Consider the following 26,344-nt stretch of genomic DNA (forward strand, 5'->3'; position numbering starts at 1 on the left):
TGTGTGTGTGTTGTTGTTGTTGTTGTTGTTGTTTGTTTTGTTTTCCTTTCTTTTTGTTGGGGGAGGTGTGGAAATTCTACTCCAGAATGTTCCATTTACCTCCTGAGTGACAGAACTGCATTTAAATCCTATCATCTCAAAGTTTGGTGTACAACACACTTTAAGAGAATCATGAAAACATCTATTTCATTTAGAAGATTGAAACAGGAAGGAGGCTTATCCTTTGCCTTGTACAGGGTCTCCTTTGGTTGAAAATCACTTAAACATTGAACTGAGAACATTTGTTGCCTTTCTTGATTTACAGATGTTTTCTTAGAACTACATTGCCGAACAGTCCCAGCTGGCTGTAGCTAAGGCCTGTGTAAATTGATAAGAAGCATCTGGCTTCAAGACACCAACTAAGTACAGGGGCAGGCTCTTTGTGTCCCCAGAGAATCTGGTTGGGGTAGGAACTAAGTCTCAGAACCACTTGCTGTGTTTGTGAGTGAGTGCCAAGTTAATCCCCAGCAGGAAGAGACAGGGACAGAGCCCACTGCTGGGCTCTTCCCACTGTTGAAAATTCACCAGGCGCTCAGTGGAAATTTTCTTCCTTTCTTCTGCCCTGAGTGTTTTCCCTAACATGAAGGTAAGAAAATAATTTCATTACTTTTGTAAGTGAAGCAATCTCAAAAGGGAGTGAGGCTTAACTGAAATGGCTCAAATAAGGAGAAGACATGGGGAAATAGGAAAGAGAAAGATATGGGGATAACTTAAAAAAATCCTTATTTAAATATATTTAACAATTCAGACAAAGTGAATTCCTTTTTCTTGTTTTGCAGTAAAATTAGTGGTTCGAAGGTATGGAAATGAGAGTGGAGACTATGTTTATGAAAGTCCTGACTGAGCCATCAAGGAATATAATAGTGCCATTGTTATTTTTAGGGAAAAATACCCTGTCGTGTATTTTGTTTGTTTGTTTGATTTGCAGCTATGCAATGAGTCCCCATGATCTGACTTATCTAAGAGCTTTATAGAAAAGTGAGTTCGGAAACTTGGAACTTTAGAATTTGGAATCCTGGACCAAAGGGTCAGGAATGTGAGAGTGGAAGACACAGAGAGAAGAATGCAATGAAAGGCTTACCAAATGTACATGTTGGCCCAGTGCAATGTAGCCAAATGTTAGAAAAATTACTATTCAACTAAATACAGGACCAAAGACAGTAACTTCAACTCCAACTTATTTATTTTTTAAATGTTTTATTTATTTTTGAGAGACAGAGACAGAGAGAGTGCACACAAGCAGGGGAGGGGCAGAGAGAGACAGGGACAGAGGACCTAAACAGGCACTGCCCTGACAGCAGCGAGCCCATGTGGGGCTTGAACTCATGAACCATGAGACCATGACCCGAGCCGAAGTTGGCCACTCAACCCACTGAGTCATACAGGTGCCCCAATTTTTGTATCATTTTTAAAAAGTTTTTTAAACGTTTATTTATTTTTGAGAAAGACAGAGTGCAAACAGTGGAGGGGCAGAGAGGGAGGGAGACAGAATTTGAAGCAGCTCCAGGCTCTGAGCTGTCAGCACAGAGCCCAACACGGGGCTCGAACCCATGAACTGTGAGGTCGTGACTTGAGCCCAAGTCAGTTGCTTAACCGAGTCACCCAGGTGCCCCAAGTATCATTTATTATTACTTTATGATTGTTCTATCTTGTCCATTTGTTAAGATACTCTTTCTGAAGGTAGGAAATGATAACTTGATGACTTGTTTTCAGGGACTTAGCTAGCAAATTCAAGAAATTCTTTTGGTTAATAGATTCAGCTTGTGTAACTCATGAACAGAACTGCCTTGTAATTAGGCAGATCTTCTGAAGTTACAATAAGGAGTATGTATATGGGGAAGGTGTTGGCAAAGGCACTGCTGAAAAAAATGTATATTCCCTAAAGCTTGATTGAAATTCTTTTCAAACACGTGTAATAATAGACTGTTAAGAATGAATTTTTTCATGATGCCCGCTTTGGCTGAGAGTCAAAGGCCAAGAAGAATAAGTGGTCAGCATCCCCACATTTTAAAGTGAGATAGATACTGGACATTCAAAGCAGTTTTACAAAAGGATAGTGTCTAGTGACCTTTGGCTATCCCCATCCTCCAGAATATATAGGATCGTGCCCCTTAGAGTATAGGGGATGTAGAAAATCATACTCTAGTCATGTCTGGGAAAATCTAAAGGCACAGGCTGGTTCCCTAGCCTGCCTTTAACAGAGTTAATCAACACAGCATTATTGGTTACATTCTGGACATCCAGAGTCTGACAGGATAAGGATGTGTGCAGGTATTGCATGGACACAATGTGGACCTTTAGAAAGGAGCCAGACTTGGGTTGTCAGGGCTTCTGCCTGAGAAACTGCCTGCAGGATGAAGCAACTCCAACAGGCAGCATCCATATGGAAAAGGAGTCCCAGGAGGCAAGCACTGGGGAGAGTCAAGTGTGATAAACAAAGAGATGAATCATTTTTGCCAAGAGCATAGTGGTTGTAGATCACCAATGGGGGCCATCCAAAGAACCACAAAAACACAGTGGGAGATAAAGACTTGGCATTCAAATATTCACCACATCCTGGGTCACCATTATGGACTCCAGCTGGATTAGTCACACAAGACCCTTTTTGGCTCTTGTCCCTCTCCTGCTGCTGTGACTTTGAAGAAGACAGAGGCAGTCTGGGGATGTGGGGAAGAAAAGCAGAACAAGGAGGAGGAATTTGGAATCAGACTCCACCCCACTCCCATTATGAGCATCCAGGACCCAGGAGACACTTAAAATTGGATATTGAATTGAAATTTGACTGTTAGAGTGTTTCAGAATCTTTGTTTTCCAAAAATGTGACTATCTGTTAGTGCCTATGAGTGACTAATAAAGCTATGGAGATAGCCTTTCCCAGGGACGGAAGAAGAAGTTGACAGCATGGAGTAAAGATATATTGTTGAAAAACAGAAAAATTAACCCAAACCCTTGTAGGTTTTTTTTTTAATTGTTTTTAATCCTTGTAATTTTTAATTAAAAACAAAACCTGTAGAAGGTGTTGCTTTATGTTATGTGCTTTACCTGCTCATTAAAAAAATCACATAAGTATTCATACCTCCCCCCACTCATTTCCAGGATGCCCATAGCTGTTTGGTTATGCTAATCAGAATAATAGGCTAAAAGCTTCTGAGAACAATAAAAGACAGAAGTGGGCAACTAGGACTTTACAACTGAAAGGAAGATACCTAATAAGATGGCAGGTGATCTAGGAAGGCAGGGAGAAGGATCTGGAAAAAATGTTGGGAGGCCACTCCACAAATACATGGAAAGAAAAGGTTTGAGGAGGTCAGGGAGAAGAGAAAGAATATTGGCCTGTTAAAATATGGAGTAAGATGGTTTTAAGGACTTTTACACTGGGTTATATATTGAATACAATTGATATCCTTGGAGAATCTCCAGGAAAGATTTGAATGATATTCCCAGACACCCTCAGTTGTCAAAGTAGGGAAATACATAAAAGTAAAAAAAAGTTAATAGAAATTACCTATAATTTCATTACCAGAAATGAACTATTATCCTTTATTATATTTCTTTCTAGATTTGTTTTTAATACATGTTTGACTTTTCAAACAAAATGTAATCCCGTTTTATATACAATTTTGTGACCTTCATTATTTAGGCTGGTGCTGTCATGGACAGATGATTGCAACAGGCCTCACAGGTGTTTTAAAAACCAGAGGAGCTGCCCATAGAACTAACGGGCAGGGTGAGGATCCTGGGCCCTCTGGCTGGGGATGTGCCTCAACTTTTGGTTGACTCTTCATTTATGAAACTTACTTCCCTTCTAACTTCTCACTCTTGGCTGGTCTTTCTTCCAGGCTTCATCCTCTTTGGGTGTCTTCATATGTGTTGAAGTTAGAGTGAAGAAGGGTAGAGAAAGGAATGAAAAGATGATGGGTCCTTAAAGAAATGCTCTAATGAGCTACATTTTCTATTTGCTTGGCTATGACATTCCCCAGTCCCTAGCCTTCTTTACAGAAATGAATAGTAAGAGGTGAGCTCAACAGAATTGTATTAAACTTTTATTTAAAATGGAAACTTAAAGGACAAACAGAGTCAGGGAGCCTTCTCCATGTTTCTTTCCTTCTTTATATTCACAACTCACAAATCTTGACTTGCACAAATGTATTCACTTTCAACTCATTAAAGAAATATAAACTAAAGCAATGCTTTATTCTCCCCCCCAGGCAATAAGTTTTTTCATCTTGGTGGGATTTGCAGGAGAGTTCCAAATTTTTTCAAGGTGAGAATGTTTTGGATTGTATTGGAGATCATTAAAAATTATTATTATTTTTTTTATTTTTAGGAAGTTCTTTATCATATGGCCTGATTTTAACATTGCAGCCTGAACGTCTTTTTCCCTTCAACACTTATCTTTCTGCGTTTCGAGAAAAGGCAATGATAGCAAAAGCTTGTTTTATTCTCATTCTTATTTTACTTTATTTTATTTCCCATAAGGAAGAAATTTGAAGACTAAAACTACTTCAAAGTTTTCTTCTTGTCCCAGTACCATGATTGTACTTGCAATTCAGAGAATTGCACCGACCTTAGAATTAACACATCTTGGAGTAGAATGTGATCTTTAAATGTAGTCATTGCAAAACATTCTTTGGATTTTAAAGGTTGAGAGTTTTTTTTTTTCTTAATTGAAATACAGTTGATACACAATGTTATGTTAACTTCAGGTGTACAACATAGTAATTTGACAAGTCTATACATTATGCTGTGTTCCCCACAAGGGTAACTTCCGTCTGGTTGAGAGTTTTTTTTTTTTTTAAGAAAATAGGTGTGCTGACTCTTGAGACCTGGAAAAAAGCCACCATCATTTACTCATGGCTTTCTCTTGCTTTCATTGTCAGTTTGATGGGATAGGACCAGGTCAGTTCATGTTTTCAAACTATCAGAATATGTGTCAGGGGCTGTGCTAGTGACTGGGGACACAAAGGGGGCCAAGTGTCTGAGAGTCCACTGGGTGATACAGATCTTGAAACAGTTGATGTCAATATAAATGTGCTAGGCCTCTGGGAGAGGGCTGCATGGGATACTGTGGGAGCACAGAGAGACGAGACCAAGCTGGCTTCCCTTCCTAAACCTCAGTGTTTGGGGAAGGTCTCTGCCTGTCCCTGGGGCACAACATAGAACAATAGCAAGTTCCGATTGTTTAAGGGTCAAAAACAGTGAGGCATTTGGATCATTGGCACCATGTCAAGACTACAAGTTAGCAAGTTTGGCTTGAAAAAAAGCATGAGAGGCACATGCACTTCAGATCAAACTTCTTACCTTCAGGATCACCTCATAGGCTTAAGATAAGCACAAATCACCTTGACTGAAGGTGTCCCAAGGCTAGGAATCTGCTCAAAATCCAGAAATCAGGATTCTGATTTCCTTTACCCCTTGTAAAATATGCTTTAAGTTAGACTTCCTTAATCGCTGAGGATGAAGTCATGATATGCTCTCTACAAAGCTGGAGTTAAGCATCACACAACAGATTCTCCATTCTTCATGTATTTTAGTGGAGTGGAATTGTTTAAGCTCAAATGGACGCTACTTGGATGTGTTCTTGAGGAGTAGCCTAAATGCACAGGGAGAATATTTAAAAATCAATTTCTGTCCATTTCATCTTTGCCAGTTCTTAGTTTTTCTCTTCTGATAGGGTCTTTTTAGAGACTTTTGTCTTCCACTTAAGAGTTTCTGTTATAACTCTTCAGTTCATTATTCTGAATCCTTTCAAAGACCGTATACCTTCCTCCTACAAGTTCTCACTTACCCTTCCAACTGTGAACACTCCTTTATCTATATTTCCATAACACATTATACTGTATACATTTTTGTTATGAAATTGATCAAAGTAGGTACATTGCATTATGGATCATGTTTGTATTATTATATTATAATTATTTGTTTACATATGTGTCTTTGTCCTCTTCTCTATCAATCGTCAGTGATCTCTCTGTTATTGTGTCTACAACTTTAGTATCTAAATAGTGCCTGGTACATTATAGATGCTTGATAAGCATTAATCTTGAGAAAAGTTGGTTCCTTCCACGTGTATTTTTATAGATCTTGGGATACTTTTGATGTCTCTTAAAAAATTGTAAAGCAATTATTTTTTTTGAAATATTTTTGACTATTCTTTGTGCCCCCCCCCCCCATTATCTTTCTACCTGATTTATCATAATTTGGCAGTGCTTCCTCTCCAGTCAATTGCCAGTGGGATTCCTATGCCCTGTGGTCAGAATGCAGTGGTTGTACCAAGACTCAGGTAGGACCATACAAAACTTTGTATTTATTGTTTCCTATGCAGAAATAGCTTACATATGGACAAAATGACATTAGCTTTTGAATGTTATTTTTTATGTTGAAAATATAATTGGTAGTTTTAAAGGGAGAAAAGTATGACTCTAGTGATTAATAATGTAATAAAGTAATTTCTGCGTTTCCTATTTTTCTTGCAGGACTTTTCTAAATCTTACATTTGAGCCTAGACATATACACAGGGTATAGCAATTCACTAACTCTTTAACTAGAGAACTCTTTAATTAGAGGAATAGAGTAGCATGAAATGAAGATAGTAGGTAATTCAAAATCTGTTTCATATTTACTGGGTTCAACTTTTCTTCTTATTTGAAAGGAACGCTAACGAGTAGCAAAACTTTGTTTTACCTAATGAGCTGAATGATCATGAAAAATGAAGCATTTGCACCTTTTAAAAAAAGATTTTATATTTAAATAATCTCTACACCCAAGGTGGAGCTCGAACCCACAACCCCAAGATTAAGAATCACCTGTTCTACTGACTGAGCCAGGCAGGTGTCCCTGTATTTTTAAACTTTTTAAACTTTAATTTCTGAGTAATACAAATAAAATACTGGACTTGATCTGGAGATTATAAAGTACTTCTAAAAGTGTTTTTTTTTTTTCCTTATAAGTTATTCATTGGAGGAAACAGGAAGGTCTAAATAAAGAAAACACTATTTACAATTTTACCATTTAAAAGAAACCAGGGGTGTCTGGATGGCTCAGTTGGTTAAGCGTCTGACTCCTAATCTCAGCTCAGGTTATGATCTCAGGGTCCTGAGTTCAAGTCCTGCATTGGGCTCCACACTGGGTATGAAGCCCACTTGAAAAAAAAAAAAGCATGAGATTTTAGAGGTGCTCAGTTGGTTAAGTGTCTGACTTCAGCTCAGGTCATGATCTCACAGTTCGTGAGTTTGAACCCCGCAATGGGCACATGTCTGTGCTGACAGCTCGGAACCTGCAGCCTGCTTCACATTCTGTGTGTGTCTCTCTCTCTGCTCCTCCCCCACTTTTACTCTCTCTCTCTCTCTCTTTTTTTTTTTCTCTCTCTCTCTCAAAAATGAATAGACATTAAGAAAAATTTTTTAAAAGAAACCAATATACCATCATTTTGGTATTTATTCTTTCAATTTATCTTCTTTCTCTATGTTTATAATTTTTAAAAATACAATTGTTTGATTAAAGTGTTATATTCTACTATTTAAAAATTTTTGTTTGTTTGTTTATTAAAACTTTTAGAGAGAGAGAGCACAAGCTGGGTAGAGACAGAGGGAGAGAGAGAATCTTACGCAGGTTCCATGCTCAGTACCGAGCCCAATGTGGGGCTCAATCCTACGAGCCTAGGATCATGACCTGAGCCGAAATCAGGAGTAGGATGCTCAACCGACTGAACATGTAGACACCCCTTTATTTGTTTATTAAAAAAATTGCTTTTATTGTAAACTCCATGCCACACGTGGGGCTCAAACTCATGACCCCGAGATTAAGAGTCATATGCTCCACGGACTAAGCCAGCCAGGTACCCCTATATTCTACTATATTACCATGATACTCTCAGCGTGAATTTTAACAGCTGTATTATTTGCCGTTATATGAATATACCCATCTTATATATCCACTTTCATATTGTTTGAGATTTAGATTATCTACATTTTTGTTTGAGTGAAACTTGAGTGAATGTTTTTGTACATAGAAATCTGTCCTCTTTTCTGATAATTTTCTTAGGACAACTTCCACAAATATAATGTTCATGTTAAAGATTCTAAATATTTGAATGAATAAGTGTTTTTATTGAGATATACTTAACACATAATATTTATATTAGTTTCAGGTCTATAGCATGATTCTATAGTTGCAAAATATTTTAAAGGTGGTTCAGCTTGAATAAAAATGTGTATTTAAAAATCACTTTTTAATTCTTGAAATAACAGAACTGTATTATAGGAGATAATTTCTGTTTTATTTTTTTTATTTTATCAAAACAATTTTTTTAGATGTTTATTTTTGAGAGAGAGAGAGACAGAGCGCAAGCAGGGGAGGGGCAGAGAGAGGGAGACACAGAATCGGAAGCAGGCTCCAGGCTCCGAGCTGTCAGCACAGAGCCTGAGGAGGGGATCGAACCCACAAATTGTGAGATCATGACCTGAGCTGAAGTTGGATGCTTAACCGACTGAGCCACCCAGGCGCCCTGATAATTTCTGTTTTGAAGCATCATCATAATCATCATTTTCATCAAACATTTAGTACCTACATGAGTGGTATTTACAAAACCAGTTACTCGAATGTGGAATTTGGCTTTGGGCAAGTAGATGAGTACTCTGAATACAGACAGGCAAATGGGTCCATGAATAACAAGGCAAAAAATCAAATACCGACCACAGAAAACATTTTTATAATTTAAAAACAAGCTAAGAAAGAACACTAAATAGAAAGGGATGAGAGGTATTTTTCATATTAGTAATTTTTTTTCTTTGCATGAAGGTCATCATGCAATGATTACATCCCTAGATGGTAACGACAACATTTTCATCCACAGAGAGACAAGTGAAAATGGAAACGGGGTCATAAGATCAGAAGTTGTCAGGTGAGGGGCGCCTGGGTGGCGCAGTCGGTTGAGCGTCCGACTTCAGCCAGGTCACGATCTCGCGGTCCGTGAGTTCGAGCCCCGCGTCGGGCTCTGGGCTGATGGCTCAGAGCCTGGAGCCTGTTTCCGATTCTGTGTCTCCCTCTCTCTCTGCCCCTCCCCCGTTCATGCTCTGTCTCTCTCTGTCCCAAAAATAAATAAACGTTGAAAAAAAAAAAAAAAAAGAAGTTGTCAGGTGAGAATATGGCTGCTCACAGTGGGCAGCTGTCGAGGTCATACTGGTATGTGGAGAGAGGGAAGCATTACTTAGATAAACAACACAATCTGTGCTTTGGAACTTCAGAAAAGGACAATTTAATAAGACATTATGAGAGGCGTCTTCATCAATCAAATACAGAAACTAGAAACTTATGAAGGAACTGCACTGAGTTCTATTCCCCTCTCATATTCCTCCATGGCTCCTCTGCTCAGATACAATGGAAGGTGCCAGCACCAGGCCCAGGTTGACACACAGCTGCTCAGAGATCAAACTGCATTACCGTGACCCTTTGTCCCAATGAGTCCCCACTTCTAACCCAGTTTAGGATGGATGAGGAGATTCAACGTTGGTTTGTGATGAGGGATAGAAGCAAAAATGTGTTCGCATTTAGCCCAGAAGGCTGACCTATAGCTGCGTAGTTCCGATAAGTATCAAATATGTACTGGTTGCTGCATTCTTAGAGTCTCATGACTGTTCATCTCACTTGTTAATATCAAGCTGAATGATAAGCATCGGAGAAATCCTGTGAAACTACTTTTAAGAGTAGAAATTTGAAAAAGACATTTATGATTTAATATTCCCTGCACACCCCCTCCCCTTTGAGCACTTAATATAATAACCACCATCTTCACACAGTAAAAGTGCAGCTCTTTCTCCCCACGGGCCCTGTCCCCGTGCTATAATAAAAGCACCTTTTTGCACCAAAAATGTCTCAAGAATTCTTTCTTTTTTTTTTTTTTACTTTTTACTTTTTTCTTTTTCCTTTTTAATTTTTTTAATTTTTAATTTCTTTTTTATTTTGTTTTATTTTTTTTTAATTTACATCCAAATTAGCATATAGTGCAACAATGATTTCAGAAGTAGATTCCTTAGTGCCCCTTACCCATTTAGCCCATCCCCCCTCCCACAAGCCCTCCCATAGTCCTCAGTTTGTTCTCCATATTTATGAGTCTCTTCTGTTTTTTCCCCCTCCCTGTTTTTATATTATTTTTGTTTCCCTTCCCTTATGCTCATCTGTTTTGTCTCTTAAAGTCCTCATATGAGTGAAGTCATATGATTTTTGTCTTTCTCCGAGTGACTAATTTCACTTAGCATAATACCCTCTAGTTCCATCCATGTAGTTGCTCAAGAATTCTTTCTTGACCGTTCGCTTCTGACCCCACATCAGTTTGTAGATCCAGTCTTCCCTGTTGATCTTTGCTCAAGGTTTAAATTCTCTGGAATGTCAGATTCTATTTTTTTTTTTTTTAATGGGGAAAAGGTGAGTACAGGAAGAGGCTTAAGTGATGCATCTTTGATTGCTGTTGGGCAGGAAAAGGATTTTGTGGACCTTTCTTTTTGTTTAAGTGTTAGATATATGTGTTCACATTGATAAAATGAACTTTAGGATGACTTAGGTGTTTCTCGGTTGGCTTGATGATTTCCTCAATTTTCCCATACTTTCTCTCCCAGAGATTTGCCTTTGACATATTTCCCACTTCCGAGGCCAGTGATTTTTATTATCTAGTAAAATTCCGTTGCAGAGGTAGCTTCACCTTTGGATGACCGAGGTTTCTGTGCTGTAAATTTGACTTCCATATTAGCATCTTTCTCTCCAGATTTATTTTGCATTGCCTTCCTGAAGAAGGCTTAACATTCAGCTCAAATCAATTGCCACCATTTTTCTAAAGTTTTTTTTCCTTTTTTTTTTAAGAGTTATTTTTTATTTATTTATTTTTTTTTTTGAGAGAGAATGAGAGTGCACCTGGGTATACACGAGCCAGGGAGGGGCAGAGGGAGAGACAAAGAGAATCTCAAGTAGACTCCTTGCCCAGTGCAGAGCACCACATGGGGCTCAGTCTCACGACTCTGAGATCATGACCTGAGCCCAAATCAAGAGTCGGCCACTGAGCCCACTGATCCACCCAGGTACCCCTCTAAAGGTTTTTCTAACTTTACTTCTTTTTTTTTTTTTTTTTAATTTTTTTCAACGTTTATTTATTTTTGGGACAGAGAGAGACAGAGCATGAACGGGGGAGGGGCAGAGAGAGAGGGAGACACAGAATCGGAAACAGGCTCCAGGCTCTGAGCCATCAGCCCAGAGCCCGACGCGGGGCTCGAACTCACGGACCGCGAGATCGTGACCTGGCTGAAGTCGGACGCTCAACCGACTGCGCCACCCAGGCGCCCCTCTAACTTTACTTCTTAACCATTGTTCCCAGTATCCTTCCCGCCCTCTGACAAAATCCATTTCTCCTTTCTAGTTGGCACACAGCTTGAGCAGAAACATTAAACGTTCTATATCGTAACCTATTTGCTTATATGTCTACCCAGCTAACTTTTTCAAGTTGCTTTTTTTAAGAGCCACTGTTTTTATTACTATTATTTTTTTAATACTCAACTCTGAAAATAAATACATAGCTGGGAGAACGTCACAAATAATAATCCAAGTGTCACTTGTCACCCACTCCAGGACAAGTAGGTCTGTGGGTTCATTGATTTGGGAGGTTTTACATCTGTGGAACACCAGAACAATTTCCTGAACCCTGTTTCTTCAATTGCATTAATTTCTCTCAGATTTGTTTCTCCGATAAAGGAAAGGAGATATCAGAAAGTACTACCTGTTCTGTGTTTAGACTCGCAGGCGGTCAATAGCTGTTTACGGGCAGTATGGTGGCCATCCTTGTGTCGGAAATGCATTTGAAACACAATCGTGTGAACCTACCCGGGGATGTCCAACAGAAGAGGGATGTGGAGAGCGTTTCAGGTGTTTTTCAGGTATGTTTTCATAGGCTTGGCAGGCAGGGTGTAATTTCAAATGCTATTTGGTTAACTTGCTTAGTATGTGTTTGTTGACTTTTACTGAATGTGTATCGGCCTTAAAATTAATTTCAGGCCAATATCAGTAGGATTTTTATTGGCATATTAATTACATACTCAGCTATCATTATTTAGAATGCAAGAGGAGGCATCCGGTAAGAAAGGTAAGGATACTGCTCACTTCTTTGAAAAGAAATATGGCTGTTGCCAGACCCAAACAGTTCTTGACATTGCATTGTTGGTGGAGATGTAGAGTGAGTCCGGTACACCGAGATTAGGCAAAAACAATGTTACTGCCCAAATTATCATTATGTTTACAAGAGAAGCAACTCTAATTAGCTAATCAAGGAGTAATACAGGTCACTCCTATACACTGGGTGATTGAAACACAATTTCAAGTTTTGGCATTGAGTATTATTTGACCTAGTGTTTATGTATCATTTGTGCAGTGAAGTTAATTCAACAACGTTTACCAAATATTCATTATTGTTACTATGTTCCAGATACAGTGGTAAGGATTGTGGATATACAAATGAAATGCTTAGTCTCTTCCCTGAAAAATATTAAAGTTTATGCACAGAATAGTTCATAATTGATCTCCGTGTTAGAAGTGCTCCTCAACAAGACCTGTCAAACTCCTATTTTACTTTCAAAACCCAGATCAGGTGACTCCTCTTTTCAGAAGCATTCCTTAACTTCCCAATTGATAGAGATAATTAACAAATCACTTCTCTGTGTTCCTTAAATACATTGTACTATCTGTAATCTGGAGAATTTACTGGCCTGGTTATCTCTCTTGGAGACAGTGAACTCCTTGAGGATATGGATTATATTGCTTTAATTTTTTAATGTTTATTTACTTTTGAGAAAGAGAGAGACAGACAGAGTGTGAGCAGGGAGGGGCTGAGAGAGGGGGAAACACGGAATCCGAAGCAGGCTCAAGGCTCCGAGCTGTCAGCACAGAGCCTGATGTGGGGCTCAAACTCACAAACCACCAGATATGACCTGAGCCGAAGTCAGATGCGTAACTGACTGAGCCACCCAGGTGCCCCTGTTGCTTTAATTTTTGCATCTGGAATACTTGGTACATAGTAGACTGTCCACAACACTGGATCGGATTGAGTGAGAGCATAGTGGGATGCATGCTATACCGTCAGGACAGTTGCATGCAATGCACACTATGAAGACACAGAGGAAGGACATGCACTATAGCCTGTGGAGGAGGGATGGTCTCTAAGAGGAGATGATGTTGAATTTGGTTCTTGAAGGGCAGGTTGGTGACAGGTAGAGAAACCCTTCTAGTCTGAGGGAACCATAAGTGCAAGGTCAGTGGAGATGACAGAAGCCTGGCCTTTTATTCATGCAGGTGTGACTGTTGCATCAGAAGCTGGTAGGAGAATGGCTGGAGATGATGCTGGGGAGGTAGGCAAGGGTTAGATCATCTGATACCCTCCAGTGCTTCCTTGATTCCTGGGATGTATGTCTATCATAGCAATTACGTTGCTGAATTATAATGATCTATGTCTTCATAGTCCTTTCTATTAGCTTGTAAAGTATATGAAAAGCCCAGCATACCATTTTTATTTATATTTGTACCTAACACCTGGAAGAGTGTCTTGCACAGAGTATATGCTAAAGATGTGATGAGTGTTAACCTTTTGATCCAGTTTCTATGCTCTCAAAAGCTTACACATCAAATCACCAAAAGAAGCAGAGGTTTGACATCTTGGTCAGTGATGGCAAAAAATAAACTGAAAGTTGAAGGGCAGGATGTCAATCTATCTTCCCAGTGGTCGGCACTGTTTGATTCTGGAAGATTCAGACAAACTGCTTGGTTATGGGTGAGAGCCTGGAATTTGAATTCAGCTTCTATTTTCAATTTTGTGTCCAGCTGAGGTCAGAATCAGTTTTGTGTATTGTAATATGAGGACCCAAATAATCACCAGTCTTTTCCTAGACATCTTGAGGACTGATCTCAAATTCACATTAGAATATTAGTACAATTTTGGGAATCAAAGGCAAAACCCTTTTGATCCCAGGTAGTTTTTCCCTTCTTCCCTCTTTTATTTATTTATTTATTTATTTATTTATTTATTTATTTATTCATTCATTCATTCATTCATTCATTCATTTATGGGGCTTATCTTGTGTACAGGCCAGTGCATCAGCAAATCTTTGGTTTGCAATGGGGATTCTGACTGTGAAGAGGATAGCGCTGATGAAGACAGATGTGAGGACTTAGAAAGCAGACCTTCGTGTGACCTTGATAAACCTCCTCCCAACATAGAACTTACTGGAAATGGGTAAGGTGCTGGCCAGTTTTCTGTGCACATTGATGGATAGTAGCTTTTCATTTTGTTTTGTTTTATTTTATGGTTTGGTAAGTCTGATAACAAATCACCTAATAGCTCAGCCTTTGGCTCAGAGCTCTTTGCCACATCCTGAAACATTTTTTCATTCATACCTGTATACTTGAAAATGTATGTGGTAAATGCAGAGTGTCCAATTGTCCCTTGACTGTCCTGCTTTTAGCCCTGGAGGTCCTATGTCCAGGGACACCCCTCAGACCTGGGGAAACCTGGATAGTTGGTCACCCTATGGGAGAGAGGTAGAAATAGAGAGAGACAGAGGGAGAGAATTGATTCAATGACAGTGATGTGAGGCTCCTTATGAGAATGAAGAGACAATAGAGTAAGAACAGAGAAAGAAGAGAGAAAGTAACGTATTGGAATATTGAGGCTTGAAACGTAATTGTCTGAACTGGCTGGGAACTTTCATTTCAAGTGAAGTGAAGACAATCCCATGTTTGTCTTTCCAAAAAGAATTCTGAGGAATTTTGAGGGTCAGATCCAAGTTGAAGATTTCAAGACTTTAAAACAGTCTATTTTAGAGTGATAGAAGTGGCTTTCCTATCATAGTTTAAAATTCATTAACAGAAAAATGGTAAAATTACTCTAAAGAGTATACCATTCAGTATACTAAGAGGCAAATTAGTTGAAATTTGTTGTAGAAAGTTCTTCCTCCTCAACAGTCATCTTAATTGTATTGGTTTTATTTATAGATTCAACTCAAAACCAGCTGTTGCCATAAATACAAAAGGGCTATGTTTTCCAAACATGTTCTTAGGCTGAAGGATGTTGGATTTCTCCAGTTATTAGTTTTAGCTATTATACCACCCAGGGGAGGTTGGATAATATATGGTATGCATTAGGACATTGTTCTTTTTATTTGAGCTCTCTCAAAGAGATACTTCACTATATTTCAAAAATTTCTGGAAGTTCTTTTTCAGAAACTGCTATTTCTGATTTCTAACCATCTTTTCTTCCTTCCTTCCTTCCTTCCTTTTTTTTCTTTTTTAAACAGTTACAACGAACTCACTGGCCAGTTTAGGAACAAAGTCATTAATACTAAAAGTTTTGGTGGTCAATGCAGAAAGGTGTTTAGTGGGGATGGAAGAGATTTTTATAGACTGAGTGGAAATATCCTCTCCTATACATTCCAGGTACTTAATTTCATTGATTTAATTTATTTTTAATCTGTGAATTATTGCCAGAGGTCATTATTTATGTGATATTGATGTTTTGGTATTTGTTGAGAATTTATTTGTGGCCTAATATTTGATCAATTCTTATAAATGATTTATATGGGCTTAGAAAGAACACATATTCTTTAACTCTGGGGTACGGGGAAATGATACTTTAATTTGTCTCATTTAAGCTGAAATATTCTTTTGCCTCATTTTCAAGTCCATGGACCACATGGGCCCCAAATAGGATGGTCTGTCCCTGTACAGTGTCAAAACTCAAGGCCCTGGCCATGACTGGTCATGATAATCTCTTCACCACTGCCACAGTGTCAGCTCACTTAAAAATGCTTTTACTGTTAAATTGTAAACTATTTCATATATGCAAAACAGTGTAAGTAACATAAACATACAGTTTGAAGAAAACTAATTAGATGAATACTCATATATGCCAACCACGTACCTTAAGAAATAGAATATTGCCAATGACTTAAAGGCTCCCATCTACCCCTCTCTGGTCACATCCTCCCCACTCCGACAAACCACCATCTTCTGTTTTGTATTAACCACTTCTTTGTTTTTCTGTGTATGTTTATCTCATATGTATTTGTCCCTACATAAAAATTTGTGATTAGTTTTATCTATTTTTTGCCATTTACGTAAGTAAATCTTATAGTATATGTTCTTCTATGACTTTTTTCCCCCTCAAAAATCACAGTTTTGAAATTTATTCATGTTAATCTAGATGACGTTTTTATTGCTGGTTCTACTTTTTTCTTATGAAATTGCCTTGCACATTCTTGTGCATGAGTTCCATGCAAATGAACTAGATTTTCTCTAGGGCATACACCTGGTACTTGGATTGCTGCCTTGCAGGTTATCATAGGTTACACTTTACTCAGTAAAGTTTCCAAAATGGATGTATCATCAATTAATACCCAATCTGCAATGTGGAAGGGTGGCCTGTGCTCCATATCCTTGTGAACGTCTGTATTGCTAGACTCTTAAATTTTCCTTAAGGTCTCAGGGTCTTCTTTCCAGGCTTCTGCTTCTTGCAAGCTGTTTCTGTCACACATGCCTAACCTCATTCTATTCCATGATTTCAACACAAAATCCACTCACACAAAAAACAGTTATGGCTTTAGGGGGAGAATCCTGAACATTGGAAGGGGATATTCTGTTGGAGTAGTGCCAACACATTCCACAAAAATGGTGGACATCCTCTGTCTTAAAACATCTGTCCTTAGAGTGCCAGTAGGGGAGAGGGACAGAGGGAGAAAGAATCTTAAGCAGGCTCCATGCTCAGCATGGAGCCCAATGCAGTGCTCGATCCCATGACCCTGGGATCATGATCTGAGCCGAAATCAAGAGTTGGATGCTCAGTTAACTGAGCTGCTCAGGCATCCAAAACATCTGTCTTTCTAGAACCTCAACAGATCAAGATTTCTGGTCTCATCTCATTTTGGCATCTTGTTCTCTTCTTCCAGGATCTCCTCTCTCATTTCTTTCCTCCCTTCTTCCCAGAATTCTAAAAATTTCCAGTTCAGTGCTTCTTATCTCTTAGTCCCGAATTTGTAAACTAAAACTATTGGGATGTTCAGATAGAAGGGCTTTTCGTTTACCAAAATAAACCCCCATCAGAATGCAATTTTGATTATAAACAGCAAACAGCATCATCCTCTGACTTACAACAGAATAAGTTATATTTAAGAGTTATTGTATCATGAAAATGGAAAGTGAAACTGATCTGAAAAATAATAATAGGTACCAATTTTTGATTACCTACTCTGGCATCTGTACTGTTTTAGGCAATTTGTATAGGTTTAATCCTCATAACATCTTTGGAAGGTAAGTAATATTTTACTATTGTATGTATGTAGAAATTGAGGCTCAGAGGACTCCAGCTGACTTGCTCTAAATCGCCAAATTAGTAAGTAGTACAGCTTGGATCCAGCCTGTCAGACCTCACAGCCCTTTGTTTTTCTAGTATGTTTTACTCTCCCAGTATCTTGTATTTAACTGCTTTTTCAACTCTAAATTCTATACGGTGTATAATATGTATTGTAATTTAACCATTGGCCAGAAGGGAGAATGTGACATAGGCATATGTAGAAATTTTTTTTCTCCTATTCCTAGGAGGATGGGTTGATAATTCTTCATAATTATAAGAGGGATAATTGCATATATATTTTTGGATCAAATTTAGAATGTTACAGAGCAGAGAAAATAATGAGAGAATTTCTGACATAGTTGGAGGATAGACATGCTGGAAGTCTGCAGTTTCTGAAGAAGAGAAATAATTTAATAACAGCATAATCCTGACATTCATTTCCCTCAGCATGGCTTGGTTTTTGGATTGACATCTGAAATGCCTTTCCAGTCACTGAATTTGAAGGAGTTTGTCAGAGTTAGAGGGAAATTATAGAGATGTTTTGAGGATCCAGCCTGAGGGAAGTGAGATGGAAGCAATGAGTCAGTCCCTGAAGTGCTAACCCCATGTGGATATGCAGGTGGTAAGTGTCTTCCACAGGCAGATAGACCTGAGGCCACTGGGTGTTCAGCTACCTCTGAGTGGAAGATGACTTCTGACTTGTCGGAACATAAACATTAGTAAGTAAACACAGAACAGAATCAGTTAATTTCTCTTGTGATCTCTGTTTCAGTTTTGAGCATTGTAGTTTATCCAGGGCAAACCTGGTCTCTTGTTGACTAAGTCACTTTCTTTGATGCCATGCACTTTCTCTATCTCCTCATATTTTTCATCCCACGAGGAAGCCTTTGACACACAAGCACATTCCTGCTCTATGGTCGCTTTGGAAGGTGCCCCTCCTGTAGTTGTCTGGGAGGCTGCCGAAAGACTTTTTGTTCATTGTCAACTTGGAATGAGTCACAGATGGGAGTAAAAATTAGGGTGGAGAAAATGAATTACTTCTTGGATCCTCCTGTATTCAGTTTTGAATGCACTTCATTATATTTTGGGAAAAGAGATACTAGTGTATATCACATAAGAATCACAAAATTATATTCTAATGTTATTTTAACTAATGATTAATGATCTGATCCTCTGCTTCCTCTGTTGGTCTGAATCTAGATATCTGAGATTTCTTTTTTTTTTTTTTAGTTTTTAATTTTATTTATTTATTTTGAGAGAGATAGAGAGATACAGATGGGGGAGGGGACAGAGAAAGGGAGAGAGAGAATCCCAGGCAGGTTCCCTGCTGTCAGCACAGAGTCTGATGTGGGGCTCCATCCCACAAACTGCGAGACCACGACTTGAGCTGAAACCAAGAGTTGGATGCTCAGCCGACTGAGCCACTGAGGCATCCCTGGATATCTGAGATTCCTAAATCTACCTTTTAAACCAGGAATCATTTAAATGATGATCAAAAAATAGCTCACATACATTATATACTGTCCACTGTTTCAAGTGCTTAATGGATCTTCTTTTCTTTATAATAACCTAAAAAAAGTAGGCACTGTCATCTCTATTTTACAGTTGAGGAAACTGAAAGAAACAATGCTGAATGATTTACCCACAATCATAGAGGTAATAGATAACAAACATGGATTCTGAACACAAGAGTGTCTCCAGAACCCTTGTAACACACTATATTTAAGTGGGGTTGGAATATATATGAGTTTGATATATACGGAATGAAACCGTAGAGAGAGAAAAATGGAAGCTGTGGGAGAGGGAATGAATAATGAATTTAATAAGTCCTTAGAAGAGGTGGGAAGGAATGCAATACAGAGAAGAGACAGAGAAGTTAGCTTTATTATTTTTGTTTGTTTGTTTGTTTGTTTTTGGAGGATAACTCAGTTTTTTTAAAAAAATATTATTTATTGTCAAGTTGGCTAACATACAGTGTATACAGTGTGCTCTTGGTTTTGGGGGTAGATTTCTGTGATTTATCACTTATATACAACACCCAGTGCTCATCCCAGCAAGTGCCCTCCTCAATATCCATCACCCATTTCGCCCTCTCCTTTGCCCCTCTGCCATCAACCCTCAGTTTTTTCTCTGTATTTAAGAGTCTCTTATGGTTTGCTTCCCTCTCTGTTTGAAACTATTTTTTCCCCTTCCCTTCTCCCATGGTCTTCTGTTAAGTTTCCCAAGTTCCACATGTGAGTGAAAACATATGATATCTGTCTTTCTCTGACTGACTTATTTCACTTAGCATAATATCCTCCAGTTCCATCCATGTTGTTGCAAATGGCAGGATTTCATTCTTTCTCATTGGCAAGTAGTATTCCATTGTATATATAAACCACATCTTCTTTATCCATTCATCAGTTGATGAACATTTGGACTCTTTCCATAATTTGGCTAATGTTGAAAGTGCTGCTATAAACATTGGGGTAAATGTGCCGTATAAATCAGCACTCCTGTATCCTTTGGATAAGTTCCTAGTAGTGCTATTGTTGGGTCATAGGGCAGTTCTATTTTTAATTTTTTGAAGAATCTCCAGACTGTTTTCCAGAGTGACTGCACCAGTTTGCATTCCCACTAACAGTGCAAGATGGTTCCTGTTTCTCCACATCCTTGCCAACATCTGTTGTTTCCTGAGTTGTTAATTTTAGCCGTTCTGACCAATGTGAGGTGATATCTCAGTGTGGTTTTGATTTGTATTTCCCTGATGATGAGTGATGTTGAGCATTTTTTCATGTGTCTGTTGCCATCTGGATGTCTTCTTTGGCAAAGTGTCCATTTGTGTCTTTTGCCCATTTCTTCACTGGGTTATTCATTTTCTGAGTGTTGAGTTTGAGAAGTTCTTTATAGACTTTGGATACTAACTCTTTATCTGATATGTCATTTGCAAATATCTTCTCCCATTCTGTCGGTTGCCTTTTAGTTTTGTTGATTGTTTCCTTTACAGTGTAGAAGCTTTTTAGCTTGATGAGGTCAAATAGTTCGTTTTTGCTTTTATTTCCCTTGCCTTAGAAGATGTGTTGAGCAACAAATTGCCACAGCTGAGGTCCAAGAGGTTGTTGTCTGGTTTCTTTTCTAGGGTTTTGATGGTTTCCTGTCTCACATTTAGGTCTTTCATCCATTTTGAGTTTATTTTTGTGCATGGTGTAAGAAAGTGGTCCAGTTTCATTCTTCTGCATGTTGCTGTCCAGTTCTCCCAGCACCGTTTACTAAAGAGACTGTTTTTTTTCCTATCGGATACTCTTTCCTGCTTTGTCAAAGATTAGTTAGCCATACATTTATGGGTCCAATTCTGGATTCTCTGTTCTATTCCGTTGGTTTATGTATCTGTTTTTGTGCCAATACCTTACTGTCTTGATGATTTCAGCTTTGTATTAGAGGCTAAAGTCTGGAATTGTGGTTACTCCTGCTTTGGTTTCCTTTTTCAACATTACTTTGGCTATTTGGGGTCTTTTGTGGTTCCATACAAATTTTAGGACTGTTTATTCTAGCTTTGAGAAGAATGCTGGTGCAATTTCGATTGGGATTGCATGGAATGTGTAGATTTCTTTGGATAGTAGTGACATTTTAGCAATATTTGTTCTTCCAATCCATGAGCATGGAATGTTTTTCCATTTATTTATATCTTCTTCAATTTCCTTCATAAGTTTTCTATAGCTTTCAGCATACAGATATTTAAACAACTTTGGCTAAGTTTATTCCTATTTTATGGTTCTTGTGCAATTGTAAATGGGATCAATCAGAGAAGTTAGCTTTAGATGGAGGAGGGACACCTGTGGAAGAAAGGAAGAGGAGAAATGTAAATATGTTTGTCGATTTGTTAGCCAGAAATTTAGGAATCCTCTGTCTGGTAATGGGAATGTTTGTAAAGAAAGAGGTTAAGGTCATTTTCTGAAAGTGAGGAAAGTGGTTCTAAGATTGGGGGATTGAGGTAGGGGTTGAAATTTTGAAATAGGTACTGTAGAAAATGGGAAAGAAAGAGAATGGACTAAAGAAATATAGGGCTGCTGGGCTGCATTGAGGGTTCCCCTGAGATCAGAAATCATGAATGGACTTACAGTGGTACCCATCTATAGCTGTGTGATTTTTCTATTGTAGTGCTAAGTAGCTTGGCTGTGAGCATTGAACCAGGTTGGAATTCTGCCTGGCAAGCATGATGGCAGGGTCTATCTAGGCGAGGATGTTAAGTTCATTGATGAGAAACTGTTGAAGTCATGAACCATGAAGGCAATCCGAAAAAGAAAGAAGTGAAAAAAATGAAGGTGCTGATAGGGAGAGAGAAAGGAAACTAAGTTGAAGAACTTGTTTCTACGAAGTTGAATAATTGCTCTGGTGATGATAGTATGAGAGTCAAAAGAGTATAGGTGGCAGACTGTAGGATATTTGAGTTTGTGATTTTAGAGGAAGGATCAGTCTGAGAGAATTCAGGATTCAAAGTTAGATGGGAAAGAGAGTATCAATTCAGGGTCATTTAAGAAAATCACATCAGCTTGAAAAAGATGATTTGGCAGCCATATGTAGAGCAGACAAGAGTGAGGAGGTGCCGAACTAAATCATCTAAGAGGCTTATTTGCATGAATTGAGTATTTGAATTGTAGATCTGAAGAGGGAAAATAGGTTTTCTTTCTTTCTTTCTTTTTTTTTTACATCAAAAGGAAGATAGATAACTTCTCTTTCTTAAGAGAGAGAGAGAAAAAAATTAAATTGTGTGCCTGTCTAAACCCTAATAGGACCAAAACAGTATTTAGTGGCTGCAGAAATCTCTAATAGCATTCTTATTAACGTCTTCTTTGTAGTCAATAATAATACATATATTCTCCATCTCAGCTTTGAGCTAAACTTATGCAGTTGACTTTGAAATAGATCCATTTCATAATTTAATGAAAATAATGCCCTAATAAAAGATATGAATAAATCTATCTTTTCGTATCTTGTGGTGTGTTCTTAACATTCATGCATAATTTTGAACATGGGCAATGAGAAAAGTAATATAATATTTTCTAGCATTTTCCTGATGAATTTCTTTCTAGTCTTTTTTTTTTTTTTTTGACTGGGGAATATACTTGCATTGATGTAATTAACGGGATTATTACATTTATAACAGTTTCTCATTTAACATGAGTATTTCTCTTCATAGGCATCATTTAAAATGACTGCATAATAGTCTGCCATTTTCTTTCCTTTTAGGTTTGTGTTTAAAGTATATCATACCCATCATTTTAATTTTCCCTGTGCTTTTTTATACTTCCATCTCAAACACAGATGTGTATGGATATATGCTAACAACACAAATGCTCGTGGAAACACAGTTACTGATTTGACTATTTTATATGGAGCAGACACTGTGAGAGGGAGTCCTCGTGCGTGTCTTCTTTTATTCTCGCGGTGATTGGCATTTGTTAGCAAATTAATGGCCTATGACTTTTAAAAATTTCGAGATTTTTGTGTCAAGATTCAGATTTATCTCCTTTCTTGAAAACAGATCACTTGTCAGTGCTAGAACCTGTAGTTACACATGGTAACTGTATGATGGATTCCTGCGTTGGTACCCCTTTTCCACAGTGCGTGTGTTCACTTCATCACCCTGCCTTCCCCTGGATGCCTCCAACATTTATATTACTTGCCAGCCCCCTGTAGGCATTTTATTTTGACACTTGATCTAGGATAAAGTAAGGGATAAATAAATGATTATCTTCTTCATCAGTGCTGGAGCTGTCATGACTCTGTTAGCCACATGTGACTATCCTGTTGCCTGCTTCAAAATTCTTGTGGGATGGCCTTTTCTTCTACTATCTATCACAGAAAAAAAATCCAGTTTCAGCATTAATTAGAAAGTTATAGCTACTACTGGATCACATAGAACATTCCCAAAGTCCAAAAGATCTAAATGCTTCAGATCACCGATTTGCATTTCTGTTCCCTTTTATTAGATGAAAAATCAAGAGCCAAGTGCTTTTCAGTTCTCTGCTAGTATGGTTTTGTTAATTTTCTGACTTCTGGCCTAGATGTTGACATTAAACAAAATGGGAGATGTTTGTACACAAATGTATTCTGTGAATCACTTGGGATTACCATTACTGAGACCATGTCTCCTGCTTAACAAAGAATAATTATAGAATGGACTCTATTCCTTATATTTATATGGGCCTGGTCACAATGAGAGCCACAGTTGTTTTGTGTCAATGAAGAGCTTCCTTTTTTTGGAGAGGATTGTGTAAAGAAAGTATTCACGTTAAAGGATCCATGGCAAAAGATTTTGGGTTATACCCAAGGCCTTGATTTAGTCACAACAAAACTTTTCATTTTCTTTATAGGTGAAGATAAATAATGATTTTAATTATGAATTTTACAACAGTAGCTGGTCTTATGTTAAACATACTTCAGCAGAATATACATCATCTAGTAGGAAACGCTCCTTTTTTAGATCTTCAGCATCTTCTTCGTATAGTCATATTTCACATAGCAATGAAATCCAAAAGCAAAAGGTTAGTATGAAACATGAGTTAACTTTTCCATATTTTACTGCTTAAGTATTTCTAACATTAACAAAAGTGTATTTACCAAAAGGATCAGCTTTCATTTTTAAATTAGGGTAGTAGTATCTTCTTCAAAGAGACAATGTAATATATTTCCTTAAGAGGTAACATTGTATCTTGTCAATTCTCTTGGATAATATATCTATTAATACTTTGTCTTCTTTCTTTCTTTCTTTCTTTCTTTCTTTCTTTCTTTCTTTCTTTCCTCTATGACTAACCTTGGGCTGAAACTCACGACCTCAAGGTTAAGAGTTTCATGCTCCACTGACTGAGCCAGCCAGGCACCCCTATACTTTGTTTTTCTTATTAAAGTATTTGTTCTTATTTGAGAATCTTAAAAAAGCATTACTTTCAAATCTACTAGTTAAAATTTTCTTAAATTTCTAATTTATGATTACTATACATGATTATATGTGTTATAGAATTGAAAAAATCCTGTTAATATATGTTTTCTAAACAGTAATGCTAGAATCTTTCTTAGAAGGTGCATAAAACTAAAAGATTTTAAGACACTTTGTTACTTTTGAGATACCACATTAAAAAAATGTTATTTATTTATTTATTTTGAGAGAGAGAGAGAGAGAGAGAGAGAAAATGCATGTGAGGGCACGGGGGTAAGAGGAGGGGCAGAGAGAGAGGATCCCAAGCAGGCTAAGTGCTGTCAGCACAAAATTGGATGTGGGGCTTGATCTCTCAAACTGTGAGATCATGACCTGAGCTGAAATCATGAGTTGGACGCTTAAGTGACTGGGCCACCTAGGTGCCCTGAGATACCAAAATTTTTATCTGAGGAAGTTAAAAATCTTATTTTTAGATAGTTTGTTGTTTTGAGATACTAAAATTTTTATCTTGGGCAATCTGAACAGTTGAGATGACTTGTACTAATTGATGTATACCTACTGCTGATGAATTTTCACGTTGACCATCATTCAAAATCTGCATACTTCATCTCATTCTTGAAGTCAGTAACTTGATTAATAAATCACAGGGAGGTATAAAGGAATATTGATTTTGTTTGTTTTGTGACTAAGAATCTGACTGTGGGAATAAGAATTGTATAAACATTTATTGTATTTGTATTATTGTTCACAGAAATGAGGATTTGATATAAGGTAGATCTGTCTTGGACATCATTAAAAGATGCTTAGGAAGTGTTTCAAAGACCTCATATCCACTACTGGGTATTTACCCAAAGAATACAAACACTAATTCGAAAAGATAGATGCACACCTATGTTTATTGCAACATTATTTACAATAGCCAAATTATGGAAGCAACCCAAGTGTCCATTGATAGATGAATGGGTAAAGAAGGTATATTATATATATATACAATGGAATATTACTCAGGCATAAGGAAGAATGAAATCTTGCCATTTGCAACAACATGGATGGATCAAGAGAGTATAATGTTTAGTGAAATAAGTCATTCAGAGAAAGACAAATACCATATTATTTTACTCACATGTAGAATTTAAGAAAACAAACAACAGGGGCGCCTGGGTGGCTCGGTCGGTTAAGCGTCCAACTTCAGCTCAGGTCATGATCTCATGGTCCGTGAGTTTGAGCCCCGCGTCAGGCTCTGTGCTGACCGCTCAGAGCCTGGAGCCTGTTTCAGATTCTGTGTATCCCTCTCTCTCTGCCCCTCCCCTGTTCATGCTCGGTCTCTCTCTGTCTCAAAAATAAATAATCATTAAAAAAAAATAAAAAAAAAAGAAGAAAACAAACAACAACGAAAAGAGACAAACCAAAAAACCAGATTCTTAACTATAGAGAACAAACTGATGGTTATCAGACGGGAGGCAGGTGGGGGGGGATGGGTGAAACAGGTGATGGGGATTAAGGAGTGCACTTGTGATGAGCACTAGGTGGCATATGGAATTGTTGAATCACTATATTGCACACCTGCAACTAATATAACATAGTATGTAAATTACACTAAAATTAAAAAAAAAGCCTCATTATAAAGTGAGGAACCATAGTATGAGATATAAATTATATGTTCACCTTACCTATAAGTCATTGTCAATGTATACTCCTTAGGGACACATTATTTTATATACCTATTTGTGAGCTTGTTTAGTAGGGAATGAAGATGATGCTTTTTTTCTAGTTGAGATTTTAAAGGCCATATATGTAAGAAATTACGTATCACTCAGATATTCCTATTTGGCATTCCAAAAACTCTTTAGATTGCTTCAGGTGAGTGAGCCCAGAAAAGACCTCATCATGCATCAAAAATAAAAATTCATATAGTTTGGGTTGGAGGTGGCAGTTGATGGAGACATTGAACAGGAAAGTAATTTCACTGACTTTTTATCTTCAAACTAAAACTCCTTTTATTCTTCCTTCTTCCC

At 37.8% G+C, this 26,344-nt stretch overlaps 1 protein-coding gene across 3 annotated transcripts in view; it reads left to right on the top strand.

The window, feature by feature from the left end:
- Positions 1–437: 437 nt before the first annotated feature.
- C7 (complement C7) overlaps positions 438–26,344 on the top strand; it is a 56,284-nt gene continuing 30,377 nt past the window's right edge. Inside the window, exons 1-7 of one of the 3 annotated variants that reach the window (XM_040496059.1) lie at positions 438–625; positions 4,248–4,303; positions 6,247–6,322; positions 11,816–11,957; positions 14,155–14,302; positions 15,363–15,501; positions 23,767–23,937. In XM_040496059.1, the coding sequence (XP_040351993.1) occupies positions 620–625; positions 4,248–4,303; positions 6,247–6,322; positions 11,816–11,957; positions 14,155–14,302; positions 15,363–15,501; positions 23,767–23,937 (738 nt within the window). In that variant the 5' untranslated portion in view covers positions 438–619. Of the gene's footprint in view, positions 626–3,616; positions 3,767–4,247; positions 4,304–6,246; positions 6,323–11,815; positions 11,958–14,154; positions 14,303–15,362; positions 15,502–23,766; positions 23,938–26,344 lie in introns of those variants that run through there. The other 2 variants (XM_040496070.1, XM_040496079.1) reach the window with 2 other exon arrangements.

The sequence above is a fragment of the Herpailurus yagouaroundi genome, unplaced genomic scaffold (genome assembly GCF_014898765.1).
Source record: "Herpailurus yagouaroundi ecotype Mexico unplaced genomic scaffold, PumYag 29, whole genome shotgun sequence".
In the NCBI taxonomy this organism is placed as follows: domain Eukaryota; kingdom Metazoa; phylum Chordata; class Mammalia; order Carnivora; family Felidae; genus Herpailurus; species Herpailurus yagouaroundi.